This window comes from Cyanistes caeruleus, chromosome 12 (assembly GCF_971803275.1).
Source record: "Cyanistes caeruleus chromosome 12, bCyaCae1.hap1.1, whole genome shotgun sequence".
NCBI classification, from domain to species: Eukaryota; Metazoa; Chordata; class Aves; order Passeriformes; family Paridae; genus Cyanistes; species Cyanistes caeruleus.
Genome location: NC_141712.1, coordinates 21,675,712 through 21,691,084, shown reverse-complemented (window position 1 = coordinate 21,691,084; position 15,373 = coordinate 21,675,712). Strand labels below are relative to the sequence as shown.

At 47.3% G+C, this 15,373-nt stretch overlaps 1 protein-coding gene across 1 annotated transcript in view; it reads right to left on the bottom strand.

Annotated features, from left to right (window-relative positions):
• The window catches only part of PMFBP1 (polyamine modulated factor 1 binding protein 1), an 83,985-nt gene that overhangs the window by 15,974 nt on the left and 52,638 nt on the right, over positions 1 to 15,373 (bottom strand). Inside the window, 1 exon segment of the mRNA XM_086848202.1 lies at positions 58 to 167. Coding sequence (XP_086704328.1) covers positions 58 to 167 — 110 coding nt within the window.

Sequence of the window (15,373 nt, the reverse complement as noted above, 5' to 3'; positions counted from 1 at the left end):
GTGGTCTTGTATCTTCTCCTACCTGCTCCAAGCTCCCTTCCATAGCTGGTGACTCACCTTCAGGTCCTGGCTGAGCTGCTGCTCTGGCTGCATTTCTGTTCCAGGTCTGCCTGCCTCTCCCTCTGCTTGGTCTGCTGTTGATAGATCCTCTGCTCTTGAGCATCCAGCTATTGACCCGCCCAGGGAAAGAAAGAAAAAATGGAAAAAAAAATCAATTAATACTAAACAGCTTAACAAAACCCTGAACAGCACAGACCTGATGCTGCTGGGGGTGGGGATTGGCAGGAGGAGACACCTCCACCCTCACATTAGCTGCAAAAATCTGATGTTCTGGGGACAGGAAGCCAATATGGTAGGTGTGATTTGACATGCTTGCCTGCAGCAGGCAGACATACCCAGCTCAGGAAAATAGACTCTGCTGACTGGGGTACCTGCCTCTGCTCATGGAAGGGGTGACAGACTCCCATGGTAAGGGAAGCAAAGAGCAGCTGAGCAAGACCAAAATAATTCTAACCAGTAACCAAACACCCAGCTCCTGTTGCAGCTGCGTGTTGAGCTCTTCAGTAATTCTCCCTGTGTCCGCTGTCCTCGGAGCAGAGCAGAAGGGGCTCAGGTACCCCACAGCCTGTCCATCTCCCTCCCATTCTGCCTGAACAGGAGCAACTCTAAGGGTTCAGCATATTCACTTCTTGTTGTCCCAGCTGTAAGGTGTTTGCACAAGGCAAAAGCAGGGAGGATCATAAATGTCAATGAAGGAGCATTAGTAAGACAAGACTCAAGTATTGACCCTAGCACAGAGCCACTCTCCCCTCTGCCTTGGCTATTTACTCCTCAGGGATGCTGCTCATCTTCTTGTGATGGGCGAGAGAAGCCACAGTCAGCAGGCACTGTACGGCTCCTGCCCTGCTAAGGATGGGGAGGCAAGAGAAAAGGATGGCCATGCAGCTTAGGAGTTGTTCTGCTTGGTGGTTTAAATTTAGCATAAGAACTCCTCTGCATTGCTGGCTGGGGATTGTGTCATGCCCTGTCCTGCATGAAGAAGGGTCCTGCTTCTGCTGCTCAGATATACCTGGAAGCAGCCCTGTGTCCTGGAGAAAGGGGTCTCCAGAGCTTCTTTGCAAGTACTGCCTGGCCACCTCCACCTTGGCTCAAGCTGGCAGTCCTCCTGCGCTCAGGCAGGCCCTGCTGCATGGGAAGCTCTCCCAAGAGCAACGGTTCCCAGAGGCTTCTCCCTCTGGGCACATGTCCATCCATCCTTCCAGCACTGCCACTGCCCTTGGACCCCCTAGGCCCACCTGTGCTCCACACTGCTGCCAGGAACAGCTGAGTGCTGCCAGCAACACCACCAACATCCAGCAACACTGGCAACAACAGAGGGGCATCATCAATGTTCACTGACTTGCTAAACCTAGAGAGGATTTTGATATTAATTAATGCTAACTCATAAGTAAAACATATTTATTGAAGACTGTCACCCAGCTGTCAACATACAATAAATATGTTAATAATCAATTTGCAGGTAATTAACATGAAATCATGTTAATGTCTACATTAAAGATGTATTTCAGCACACACAGGCAGTGCACAGCCATTGTGCCAGGTCCTGGCTTCTACTTGTGGGGGGCTGAGTGGTGTGCCAGGTCACAGAGGGGAGCACCGCGAGGTCCCTGGCAGAAGGTTGAGCATCCAGCAGCAGCAGCAGACTGGATAGATTCCAAAGCCATAGGCTCACAAAGCTTTGTCAACAGGGATAAGCAGAGACACGTTAGAGATGGAGAGGAGCTGATGTCTCCTCATCATCCCCCTCCCCCCAGCTGCCAGGCAGGTGAGTGGGTTTGGGAGACAGAGGGATTCTAGGATTTTCAGTGCACTAAAGCTCCCTGCCAGCTCTCAGGTACCAGGAGTGCCTGTGACAACAGGGCATGTCACATGGCTCCATGGAGCAACATCTGCCTGTGGGTCTGAGGTCACCAGAGGGTGCATCCTGCCCAAAGCAGCACTGCCTGCCCTAGCTTCCCTCCTTGCCATGCCATTCAGACACGCCCACCTTTCTTCTGTCCCAGCGCAGCCCCACACAGTGGTGTGTTTGCAGCAGGAAAGAAGGTGGCATGTTTAGGGTGAGCATCCCCCACCCCCACCCCTTCTCCTCTCATTTAAGTGGAATCAATTGTGCCATTTCTGCTTTGCTTTTCAAAAGCAATTACTTTCATGTCATTTTTACAGACATGCACCGAGAGCGAGAGAGTGAGGGCTTGATTATGCCCCCTCCCATCCCCATCGTATGGCTTCCGCAGTGGTGGTGAAGTATTAAATTAAATGAGGTATCTATGGAGCAGCGATGGTTTCAGGTCAGAGGCGCTATGGAAAGCTGTATGCTGCACTGCTCCTGTATATGTAAATGGCTATATTAAAACCACTGATGTCAACTCGCAGCACTCATCTCTTCTGCTCTCGGGTGATCAAAGCTGATTGCAGAGGCAATTACTGCAAAGGAAAAGAAAATCACGGCCTCCTGCTCATCCCTGAGCTACTGGAGTTTAATTGCTTAGTGCAGCTGAAGCTGCCTCTCCATCTCCCTGGTATGCACACACACATGTGGGAGCGTCACACACCTAGAGACAGACAGGAATGGGCATTTTTTGGGATGGGTGGGGAGAAGCACCCGAAGCAAGAGAAGACCACGACATGAAAAATAATGATGCTTAAAAATGAATTAGACCACTACAGCAGGTAGGGCTGTATCTTAGCAAGCTGCTGGATCGATAGCACAGGGAAACAGGGCAGCATAAATACATGCCTGTGAGACAGCCTCTCCTGTTCTGTGGTCTTTGGTCCAGGATTTACAGTAAGGCTGCTTCAGTCTTTTACAGAATGTGGCTAAGCAGACTCCCAAATTCTGGTGATATAGGTAAAGAATCATGACCCCTGTTTTACATCTGAAATCACTTGAAGAGAAGGTGTCGGTGCTGTCCTGAGGAGTCCCAGCTCCTCACCCTGGTCTTGTCTTCGTGTTTCATGTGGGATTCCACAGGTGCACCATGATGGCAGAGGACAGATTTTAGGCAGGGAACACTGTAATGCAAACACAATACTTGGCCAAGTTACCATCAGCCCTGTGCCACACACCTGCCCAGGTTGCCCAGCTGTACCACGGGATCACCTCAGTGCTGGTCAGGCTTTGGCTGTGGAGTCTGACCTATTCTGAAGCAGGGCTGAGAATGCGCTCTTTGTATGCACACCTGTACCTGGCCCGCAAGGTTGCAGGGCTGAGCAAAGTGCAAGGCATCAGACTTAGCATTAACATGTCACAAGGGAGCAGAGGGGCAGTAAAGAAGGTGGGGAGGGGGGAAAACAAAAGACCTGCCTTCCCAGCTAAAGGAGGCCACAGCCACCCCTGTGGCCCTGAACAGAGGCGTTGGCACCACACTCACACAAGGCAGGAGAGACCCCAAGGATGTACTGTCTGCTGTAACCCAGTTCTCTCTGATGGCTGTCCCTCTCCTCCCAGCCTTGGCCAGGATGGGTGCTCCTGGGAAACCATCCTTACCTCACACCTGGGGAATAGGACAGATCCAGAGAAATCCAGGTGCTGCAGCGCATAGCCAGAGCAGCCACCAGAAGCAATTCCCTCAAAGGCAGAGGAATAAAAACACATAATAGTGAGAACTGTTCTACCATCCTACAGCTGCATTTGGGAAGGATGAGTCTGGCCCCCAACAGAAAGTGTTTACAAAATTACAAGTGCTAAGTTACTTGTTCTTACGAATTTTTGACCCTTGAGGGTTTTGCTTTTGTGCTTTTCTCCTGAAACACTGGAAAGTAAAGGAAAGGGTTTTTTTCTAAATTGCAGCCAAAGCCTGGGACTCTGTTCTTCCTGCTTCAAAAAATCAACAGAAAACCAGGAAACCCAGAAATGAGCCTTGTGATCTGCTCTGGCTGCAGGAGTGCCAGAAGCCCTCAGCAGTGCTGCCTGGCCCTTGCCCATGGGTGGGCTCTGCCACACGGCCTCCTCCCTGCCCTGTGAATCCAGATTTTCAACTCAAGGATGTAATTCCTTTTTTATGAGCTGCCTGTCTCTTTTTGTTTAGCTAAGAGTGCTTGGAGCCCTTCCCCCACCTCCTTTTCCACCGCTGCTCTGGTTTTATTCAATTCAACACTTGAGGGAACTGCAGATGAAATGTCTCTGAATCTAAATTGCCAGCGATAGATGGAACAGCCTTCTTCCCTCTCCCCTCAGAATGCTCCAGCACATTGTGCCGTGCTTGGCTCCAGCTGCAGAGCAGCAGCAGCAGGATGGGAACAGGGCAGTGAGGGCAGGGGGTGCACAGCCCTCTCCTGCCCCTCGTGCTGCCAGCTGGAGGGAAAGGAGGCTGGAGAATTCTCTGCTCGTCCTGTGTGCCCAAGCACCGCCAGGCTTGGAAGGGGGCTTGTGATGCCAGCTGGGAAAATGATGTAGGAAAGGTTAGGAAAGGCTGAATTTTTCTTTCCATAGGGAAAACCCGTGACCTTAGAGCATAGAAAAGTAGTCAAAACGAAAAATAAGGCAAAAAGGAGGAGTCAAAGCTGGGAGACTTTGAGAGGAATTAAGAGCCCAAAGGAGTCTGTACACAGGGAAAAGGCTCTTGAGCAGTCTTGCAGAGCAGCTCCCTCCACAGAGCTGGGATTCATGGCATTATCTTCATGTTGGGGAAATTAAATTATTTTTGTCCTTTGGCTGCAGAGAAAAATAGTAAAATATTGTCAGAATATTACTGGAATAATAAATATTTTTTATTTTTCCTGAGTGCAAAGACAGAAAACAAAGCATTAAGTGTCATGACAAATACTCACTGGACTCTAAAGCCTGGTAATACTGAAACTTAAAGACAACTGCTTAAAAATATCAACTGTGTGACATCAGTATTATTCTATGGAAAAGACCACAGCTGACCTCTGTCTTGCTCCTATAGTCCTTCAGTCCCATTCACTCCTCATACACAGATGGTATGGAAAATTCCCTCTCAATGGAAGGAGATGTTGAGAACAAAAAAAGTAAATGGAATATAAAAATAAACCTACCAAAAGGCATCATGATGTCTGCATTATAGATTTTCATATTTAATTAAAAGAAAATGCCTTTAGGTATCTGTTAGGAGAAGAGAATCCTGCTGTAGGATCTGTGGCCTGTCCAAGGTCTGGAACAGTGCAGGTTTCCACGGAAATCTGGCTCATTATTTGCAGTGAGAGCTTCCTCATCACAAGAGGTTTTCTGCCATGGATCCAGCATTTTTACACTTGTCAAGAGGAATAATCAGACAGCCTGGCTTGGTCTGAAGCAATGGAAAGGGGACTGCTGGGAAAATGTGTGTTTTAATACACTGTGTGCGTGTGTGTGAAAAGAAGCAGAAAAGAGATCATATGACAATATCTGAACAGCACCAAGACACAGTCCCTCTGGCAGAGTTCTGGATTGCATCAGTGGAAAAGTCAGGGTTTTCTGATGAAACAAGAAATCTGCAACTAGTCAGCCCAGATAATATAAATCTTCCCTGCCTGACATTCCTGTGTCTTGATTCGCTGGGTGAAGGGTGCAGACATGTTCTTCCCACCACTCATTTCCCCTCACTGCAGCATCCCTCATCTGTGGCTGGAGTATCAGGTGATGACACAAGAAACACTGGCTACTAGGCACACACTGAACTGACAAGCACAGGGTCTGGTTTTCAGGAGCAATGGATCTGTGCAGCTCCTGTGTGCATCACATGGATGCTGGACACTGAGGAAGGGGAAGCAGAAGCTGTAAAATGACTACAGTCATCATTGACACATGCTCTCACAAGAGTGAGGGGAAGCCCAGAAAAAAAAAAAAAAAAAGAATGCTGGACTGAATAGACAGAGGAGCGGAAAAACACAGGAGTAAGCAAAGACCTTAAAAATTTCGCAGCTTATTCTGAGGTCCTGGTGGCCACAGTGATGTTACTGCCAAGCTGCAAACCACAGCAGTTTGTGATGGAAGATCATTGACACAGAAATCAACCCAGTTGCTCAGTGTCTTGGTGAAGAACAGTACATAAAAGGGTCTCCACATACCAGCTGGTTTCACCTCTTTACCACTGCCATGAGTCCTGATGCTCACAAGCATGCCTCCAGCAACTTTGAGCTACCTGCTTACACTGACTGACCAAGGCTGCAGGCAAGTGTGGAAATACTGAATAACAAGAATTTCACTGGGAAAACCCTCAAAGAAATTCTTTAGATTTCTTGAAGACACAAATTCCCCAAGGAAACACCTGAGATGCAGATATGAGAACTTGATACACATGGCTGTGTCACCCTGCTGCTTGCTTTAAAGGCAATCTATGGATGTTCACTGGAGACCAAGAGCATGCAAAAAAAACCCCCACGAGTGAAGGGTGTGGCTTTTGAAGCTGCTGCCAATGACTCTGTGGTTGTGTTAGGGACAGTATCTGTCAATACTGAGAGCCCCATCATCTTTGGATATAGAGATGCACAGTATTTATAAACGCTGTAAGAGAAACCTCTTCTGTGAACACATTGCAGCCATGATGCAGAGCCCCACTTCACCAATTTTCATGGCTGAGGCTTTAGCAAGGAAGCAAACCTCAGTTCCAGTCCCCTTTTTAGGTTGTATGAGCTGTCAACCCCAAACCACCCACTGCACCCCAGACACCCCTGGATTCTGCAGCTCAGCATGAGCCCTCATGAGAACAGCTTTTCTGAAGGGACAGGGATTCCCAGCACATGCTGTCATTTACTGAACACCCCTCTGAATCCTGCATTTAAGCGAGGTCACTTGTCTGGAGCAAGGCATATTGATGGGAGAATGCAGCTCAAGCTAAAGGAAGCAGATGGGCCCTGTAGACTGTAAGAGTAGACACAGGCAAAGGGCTCCAGGGCAGTGCAATGCAGCAGAGAGGAGACACTGATCTTACTTGGGCTAAAACCTGCACTGCCAGACAGCAGGACTGAGCTGAGTTCAGGGATGGAGGACATATGGAATAAAACCAGTGCCCTCACTGCCCTGGTATGGGCAGGTCCAGCCACAGGAGCCTGGCGCGGGGTCCCACTGCAGTGGCAGTGACAAGGGCAGATTGAGGGCTGGAAGTGGATGGCCTCTCCCTCTGAAGAGCTGCCAATGGCAGCAAGGTTCTCACAGAACCTTATCAGCCATTGCTGACAGGTTTCAAGGTGAGATGGGAAAGTATCACACTTTAGGAAAAGTGTAAGAAAAGACATGAGGAATACCTTAACCTCACTCTACAATCATACTAGCTTTGTCAGAATAAAAGTCAGAGCTAAATCCTGCTGCCTCACAACATCCCACTCCAGAAAGTGCTCAGCCACAGACATTTTCCATTGGCTGCCCATTGCAGGCACAGGGAAGAGACTCCAGCATCATGTCAGCACAGCAGCACCAAATGCTGCAGCAGTAATGGAACACTGTTGTGATGCAAAGCAATAAGGTCACATGGTATGTCCAAGAGCCCTCCAAAAGGCAAAGGCTCTCAAGATATTGCAGAGGGGAGCTCAGAATTGCTCTCAGTTCATTAGGCTTTGCCTGAGGGGTTTTCTTCCAATATTAACTACAAACGAGCTTAAGGTTTTGTGCATTCAATGCAGAAAGGTGAAGGGGAAGGTTTACCAAAAGCCATTTGTAAATATACTAAGGCAATTAATATCAGTTTTTAAAACTCATCAAATATCCTGTGTACTAAGTCACCTTAAACAAGAATGTGGAAAAAGATCTGTCAATACAACAGCATCTTTTTCTCCATAGAAAGTTTACATCAATGCTGGCAAAGAGTCTGTGCATAAATTACACATTGCAGAACACACAGTGCAATTTCCTTCCCTCCAGGCACCGACACTGTGTTCCCCTGCAGCCTGCCTGTTCCTCCGAGCTTTATGACCCCGGTGAGATGAGCTCTCGCTGTTTTTTCCCTTGTTACATTCTGATATTTCAAAGCATGGCCTGCTTCTCACTCCCATCTCCCTGCTTCACATTATTAATGAATTGGAAAGCAGACATCATTAGTTTTTGGAGACCATTTCTTTTAAAATTTACAGAACCCTTCATCTGAATCCCCAGAGCCAGTCTGCTGTTCTCATCTTGGAATCTTATTAGCATCATATCTCCTGGATCCTGCCATGCAAACTGCATTGCTATGCACTTTCCAGCACTTGACCCTTTTGCGGACGGAATTAATTTTCTCTTTGAAGCTGGAGCAGCATGCTGTTGTGCTTGTTAAAGGAATAAAACTCATGGTGGAAGAGAGGAAATAAGCAGAGGTTATTTTCAGTTAAATATAGGCCACAATGAGTTTTATATAGGCAGGCTGAGAGAGATTGGCCAAAAGAAATAATAGATTGATGACGCTTTATTACCAGAAACATTTCCCAAAATAGTAGGCAAATAAACTGATGGATAATATTCACTGGGAATTTCTGGGTTTATAGCTTCTATTCAGCAGCATCACCTTTCTTTGCAACAACCCAAATCTGCCATCTGTATCCAAAATACCCCCAGACTTCTGGTGAATTAGTGGTGACTTTTGGTGGAATTAATGTGAAAAATGCAAAGAATCAGAATTTGTTCCCTGCTCTGGGCAATGGAAAGGTGCCCAAGCTCCCTATGCAGTGCCTCAATTAAAGCCCTAGTACAAAGAGGTCTTTCTCTAAGAGTGTAATATCTTGCACCCCAAAAACATTTGTGTCATTGCTACTATTCCCTTAAAAGGCACAACATCCCTAACACATGAAGTAAACTAGTACAGGAAAATGTAAAGTGTTTGTTGCTCAGTCTGGGCTATTTCTTATTTCACAAGACTCCTGGGACTGAAAAATGTCCCTCCCTCATGTGCAGTGTTTTTACAATGTTGCTTCTGCTGTCTGGTTTTAGCAGCAATCATTACTAGGACTGCTGTAGAGGAAATTCCTTAGATGAAGGCTTCATCCTTTCCAAAAACTCATCAGGAATATGTTAATAAAAACTGCAGAAGTTTATTTAATAACTTCTTGTAAAAAATACAAAGCCAAAGAGCCCAGAATAACAAAGCAAAGCTTACATCTTCACTATCAGTAAAGCAACCAGGCTGGTCTCAGGAACTGGAACGGGTCTTGCATGTTTCACACAGCTGGCAGTGGGGTGGGTCACCAGTTTAAATCCATAGCTGACTGGATTGTTCTTTTCTCATGGCTGGGCAGTGGTCCAAGTGAAAGAAGGAAAGAAGAATCCAGCTCACCCCAATCACACAAAGAAGTCACAACCCTGGAGTCCTATTCATATCATGGTGTCTAAAGGAATAGTAAAAGCTCCTGAGCAGGGCAGAACTGGAATTCATTCCTCTCTGCACACACCTACCCTGTCCATCAGAGCCAGCCCAGAGGTCAGCCCTGGAGGTGGTCATTACTGTGAAGGTTGGTTCTACCTCATTTAGCTCACAAACAGCCAAATCTTGATAGCACCACCCAGACATTTCTTCCAACACTCCAGAGGCCATGTCAGAGGCATACCCAGCACCACAATCACCTCTCCCTCCCTTTCCTATCTTGCCATGACCTATAACATTGGTCTGCCTGAGCAAGAAAAGATCCCAGGTACAGGTACCTCAGGCAGAGGTAGGACAGTGCCTCAATGTGTGCAGCAAGCCCAAACATATTTTCCAGGCTACTGTGCTAGAAACACTGGGTAAGTGAGTACCATGTCCATTACCTTATCTTTTAACCTGTCTTCCAAAGAGCAAGAGAATTGGAGAACTGGTTCTCAGTCTTTTCTCCTCATTTACTCTTCACCTTCTGAAAATGTGGCAGTTGGTGCAGAATTCGTCAGGCAAACGGTGTTACAGCGGCAGCACGAGTGCCAGAGACAGACTGGCAAGAGCTTATGAATAGCACAGTGGATGATCTATAGCCAAAGCCATGGGCAAGTGCTAGACGTTAGTCTGGGTGCTGGTAATGCACTCCCTGAGTCCATTACTCACCAATCCATCAGGCAGCCTGCTACAGACAGAGAGATTCCAGCACTTCTAAATCTGTAAAGCGATGGCTGGCAGCCTGCACTACATGCCCTAGGTTACAAGGGCATGGAGGAAGACAATTCATTTTATGTCATAGCCAGTATTTCTTCTTCTCCTTTTCTGTGTGTACTTAAGAAATGGACCTTCTATTATCTGCAGATTGATAGCCAAGAGAATGCTCTGGTGTCTCTGATCACATTTACTACTGAGAAAGCTTTCAAAGGACGATGAACCTCACCGTTCTCATTAGGTGGACTAAGTATGGAAACATGCACAAGTGCAGATGGGATTTCTTAATTTATGAACAGTGCTTACAGTAGAACTATTTTAGAGAAACGCTACAATTACAATTACTGTTGGAACACTGGATATGACAGAATCAAGGTTGCCAGCATAATCTGGGATCTTCTGCATAAGCATTTGCTATGGACTCTGATGCACATCTCACATTATCCTGTTCATATTAATTCATATGTGCACAGAAGAGGCATCAGTCAGTGCTTGCTGTCACAAGTTCAGTGTGTGGCTCCAGCTACAGCTTGCATTTAGTGCCCTCTCTTCAAACCTCTCATAGAACTTTGCTATTAATCTGCTTGTGGAATTTCTATGACATTCATCACTCCCAGTTCTCCAAGGGCAGTCCCTAATCTCAAAACCCCTTCAAGAAAAAAGTTTTATCGTCTGCACTTTCCAAGTGCCAAATAGAGACAGAAAGAGACTCAAGTGCAAGACTTGTCCTCTAGTTTTAGGCGCTTGGCTCAAGGTGTCTAGTAATAATTTGTGACACACTTAACAACTTTATAGCTCTTCATCTGTTTCAAGCAAAACTGTGAGTGCTCAGCAATTCTGCAAAGAAATATACTCCTGCTCTGGCTGTGGGAGACAAGGAGTTATCTGCAAGGATCCTTGATTGTCCACTGCCTCCAGTAACATTATAACCGTAACAACCCTATGGCTGTATCTGTCACTAAAGGCAGCTCCCCACCAAGGCAGCTCTGAAGCCACTGCTTGCCATCCACCAGCACTTCCAGGTTCCACAGCAGCAGGGTGAGGAATCCCATACATGACAACCACACTTGCCACATGCTGATCCCTTTCCAGTGCAGGATTGACGCACACAGCAGGTCACCAAAGAACAAGCACTCACAACTGAAGCTGGGCTGAATCACACCAGCATGGCAGGTTCTGTAGTCTGGTAATGTAGGCCAAGAAATGGCAAGAAACCAAAAAGAATTGTTCCATAAAAAATGTCAATACTACCTTTATGTAACAATATGAGTCAGTATTTACACATAAATTAAACTTCACACATTACTACATAAATAAAAAAGTCATTTTGAATACCTGGTTCTAGGCACCTTTTTAACTTTCCCTTGCCACAATCAAAGTCTGTAATGGTGAACCCACCAAACCCTCCCTCCTCTCCAACCTGACCCTGTTTTCCCCATCCAGCTGCCTCAACTTCTGTTTTAACTTTGTATTCAGGAGTCTGAGCATAAATAGGAAATGCCACTCATGTCCAACAGAGCTGGATTCATGTTGAAGTAAGTGCCTGAAATTTCTCATTTCATGCATTTTGAACACCCAGATTTGTAATTCAAAACCTCTGACATGTTTTGGTTTGTTTTCCTTTTTGGGAGCCAGTCTGGCCATAGAAGAAAATAGGCAGCCTGAAGCGTGAGGTGTGGCCAACACAACCCCTTGGAGCTCCCACTTCCTGCCCTGGCCAGAACGAGGACTGGGAAGCAGAGAAATGGAAGAATGAATGACAAATGGAAAAACCATGCAAAGAAAAGCATATGAGCCTGGCAGAACTAAAATCAAAGCTTTGTCATCCCAAGGAGTGTCACCATCCCAAAGAAGGAGAAAGAGGCACACAGCAATGAAATGGGAGCAGTAGGAATTCATTTGCCTGGGAGGCATACCTACACATGAACTCACACAGGCACAGAGGAAACCTCACTGCTATTCCTGCAGGGAACCCTCACCCTCAGGCTAACCCTAAAGCAAGCATTAACCTACTTATTTGTGCCCTGGGGCAGTTTGCAGGGTGAGGAAGCTGCCTGTTGGGAAGAAGGGGAGCAGACCTCATCTCAGTGCAATATCTGAGTACAGTATCCTCTGGTCACCTGAGAGCAGCAACATGAACCTCTTTTCCCATCCTTGTTTTGTGGCATCTCCTTCCATGAACAGACAAAGTGTAACTTCATTAGAAGAGAAGTGTTACCATTTTAGGAGCCCTTTTTTGGAACAGCTTTGGAACCTTCAGCTTCTTCCTTCTGCCATTAAAGCTCTCTGACTGAGCAGTGAGGGCCCAGGCTGAGTCACCTGTGCCAGGTCTGTTCTGCTCATCTCATGGGATGGGAGAGGGACAAGGGATGTGACCACCCAAATCTCAGCTGCTCTCAAAGAGCCAAAGACCACCTGCCAAAGTGGGGGAGTGCCAAGCCCTCCCTTCTCTGTGCATATGCTCATGAGGTTTGAGCAGCCTTTGTTACTTCAGATTTATCCTGCATCACCTGCTTCTCTGGCTCACCACCAAACCCCAAACACTTGCTGTTATGCCAGATCTTCAGAATCAAATACCAGTGCTTCCATTAAAGAGTATGATTGTAGCAGCAGGAGATACTGCTGCAGTTTTTAGCATGGGCCATCATGGTACTACCTTTGAGACACATATGTAGGTACTGGAGCAGAAAGTCCCAGTCCTGGGTCAGGGGACAGCACAGTGACGGTGGCAAAAACAAAGTAAACAGAATCACTGAGCTGGAAAAGTGAGTGAGCACCATTAGGTTGGGCAAAACACGAGAAAGGGTGACAGAGTGTCTGGGGGAGCAGAAGCCACAGGCACCATGTGAGCAGGCAAACAGGGAAGGCAGCAGCTGGCAGTGAGTGCTGACTGACCACAGTGATGATCTGGAACAGTACAGCTGGCCTTTGCTGGAGGGCTTTCACTTGTGCTGGGAGAGATACAGCCAGGGATGTTCCTCTACCTTATACCTTGGAATACACACTTAAGAAAGAAACACATGGTTCTAAGGAAGAGAAACACCACATCTCTCCAGCTGGGAGCCCAATCCTACAAAATCTCCTCCAGTTACTGAAGAAAAGTCTAAGTGGCTGAATTCCACTGTGCCAAGATATTTAACCATATAATTTCCAATCAGAGCTATTTTTACAATACAGATCAGCTGCAGTGACCACTGTGAAGAGAGTAGCAGAGCCACAAACAGGCCTGTCTGATGCTTGGGACCTTAACATCAGGATGAATCTTAAAAAGGATCCTGATTTCCACCTGGGAATTCTGCAGCCTGTCCACTTTTCCTGAAGATGCTGTCCACACAATGCCACTTTGTTCCCCAAGTCTGCAGCACCCTGACAAAATCTGCCTGTAGCATCTTTGATGCTTTTTTGAGCAATTATTTTGATACAGAATTGTGCTGTATTGCCTCATCTTTGCCTCCACTGAACCCAGGACCAGTGGTCTCGCTTCCATCCTGCCATCCTAATTTTATCTACACCAGGAACAAGGGAGCTACACATTTACACTGTGCTATTTTCATTTTATTTATTTTCTCTGTCCTGCAAGTGACTAGCTTGCTTCTTTTTAAAGCCTGCAGTCAGTTTTAATCTACTTAGATGGGATTAATGAGAGGTTTGTTAAAGATTTAAAGATCTATAACCATCAGGCAAAATGCCCCATGAAGGCACGCTGTTCCTAATGCTGGGCACATCAGTCAGGTGTGCCAAGGCTGGTGATGTGATGTTAATGGCTGATGCTTTTTGCTGGCATACTGGTGGCCTCATGGACCTGCTCAGACAGTGCTTAGTCTGTCTGTACATGACCCTTCTTCTGCAAGACTGAGTAAAGGAGGGAAAGAGCTGCCAGCTCAAAATGTGGGTCATTGCATTGGCATCAGCAGCTGCCACTGCCACAGAGTTTGACATCGATAGGCATGGAAAATTTGGATTATCCATCCAGCTGAGGCTGGCATTCCCTGATGGTGCATGCCTTACCCAGGACAGGTGGTAAAGGAAACTGCAGTACCAGAAGAATGGAAGCAGGCAGTGGAGTGGCTCTAAGTTGAATGGGAACCCTTGCTGGAAGTGATAACACCAGGTAATGCCAGTAGGCACATGGCTAGACTATGCTCTGCTGGGGAGCCCCAGGCACAGAGAAGCCACAGATCACAGATCCCTGGATTGCGTTTCAGACAATTTATCTCATTGAGGGACAGAGAGCAAGTCCTAAAGGCAAAGGCCTCAGGAAGTCCCAGTGATGGAGCTGGAGGGAATTCTTGCAATGTCACAGTTGAGGAACCACAGGACAACACTTTAAGAGAACAACAGGAATCTGTCAGGTGTGCTCTGTTCAGCTGGAAAAAACCACGACCTCAACAGAAACCCAGACCATGAATGAGCAGCAGTGTGAGAGATTCCCCATGCACTGTCCCTTGTTACTGACCTGCAGAGACCAGAAAATCTTGACTGAGAGATACAGAGGTTTTGATGCCTATTCTAGATAACTCTTCCCAGCCCAAAAAAATTGTTACATCCCTAAACATTCACCAGCCCTTGGTGGAGCATCAAAACCACAACAGAACATTCATATGTTTTGGTGGTTTCATAAAAATATTAGAAAGCAGCATAGGGTGTGAGTTGGGGGGCCAGAAGCAGGACACTGAACAGCCTAGAGCAGGATGGGGACTGGGACCAGCTCCCCATGCAGCCCTCAGCACAAGGAGTGGGACTGGAACTGGCCCCCACGGAGCCCAGAACACGGTGGAGTGACTCCAGACACAGCAGTGGGCTCTCCCCAAACAAAGAGTGAGTACCTCCTGACACCTGCAAACTGCCCCGCAGGAAGAGCTCCTCCTCTCAGCCATGGCCCAGCCTTGGTGCTGGTCAGCCCTGACAGCCTGCCCATCCCTGCTCCCCGTCTGGAGAACCACACCAGTCCCAGTGTAAGATCTGCTGGAGCTACAGTGAAGACCCCAACAGGGAAGCAGACATCCTTCTCTCCTTTCCAGGCTGCAGGAGCCTTTGTGACAAGTGAAGCAGGGTGGTTTGCCTTGAGGTTAAAAAGATTTCTGTCTCCTGACGTGGCGGGACAACTGATAATGGAGCAGTGGTAAACTGCCCACGGCCACCATCCCATTTCCTCCCACTGCTCTCAGCCCTTCCTGTTCTCCACAAAGCCCCCAACCTCCAGAGGGACACACCGCTTGTTCCCCAGTGGTCCCGGTCTTGCACCTCCTCCAGGCCAGACTCAGCTACTTTTCTGTGCCAGCAAGGACCAGCATGGGGACAGTCACTCTTTGGTGCTGGGGTGACAGTCACCCCTTGCTGCAGGGGCA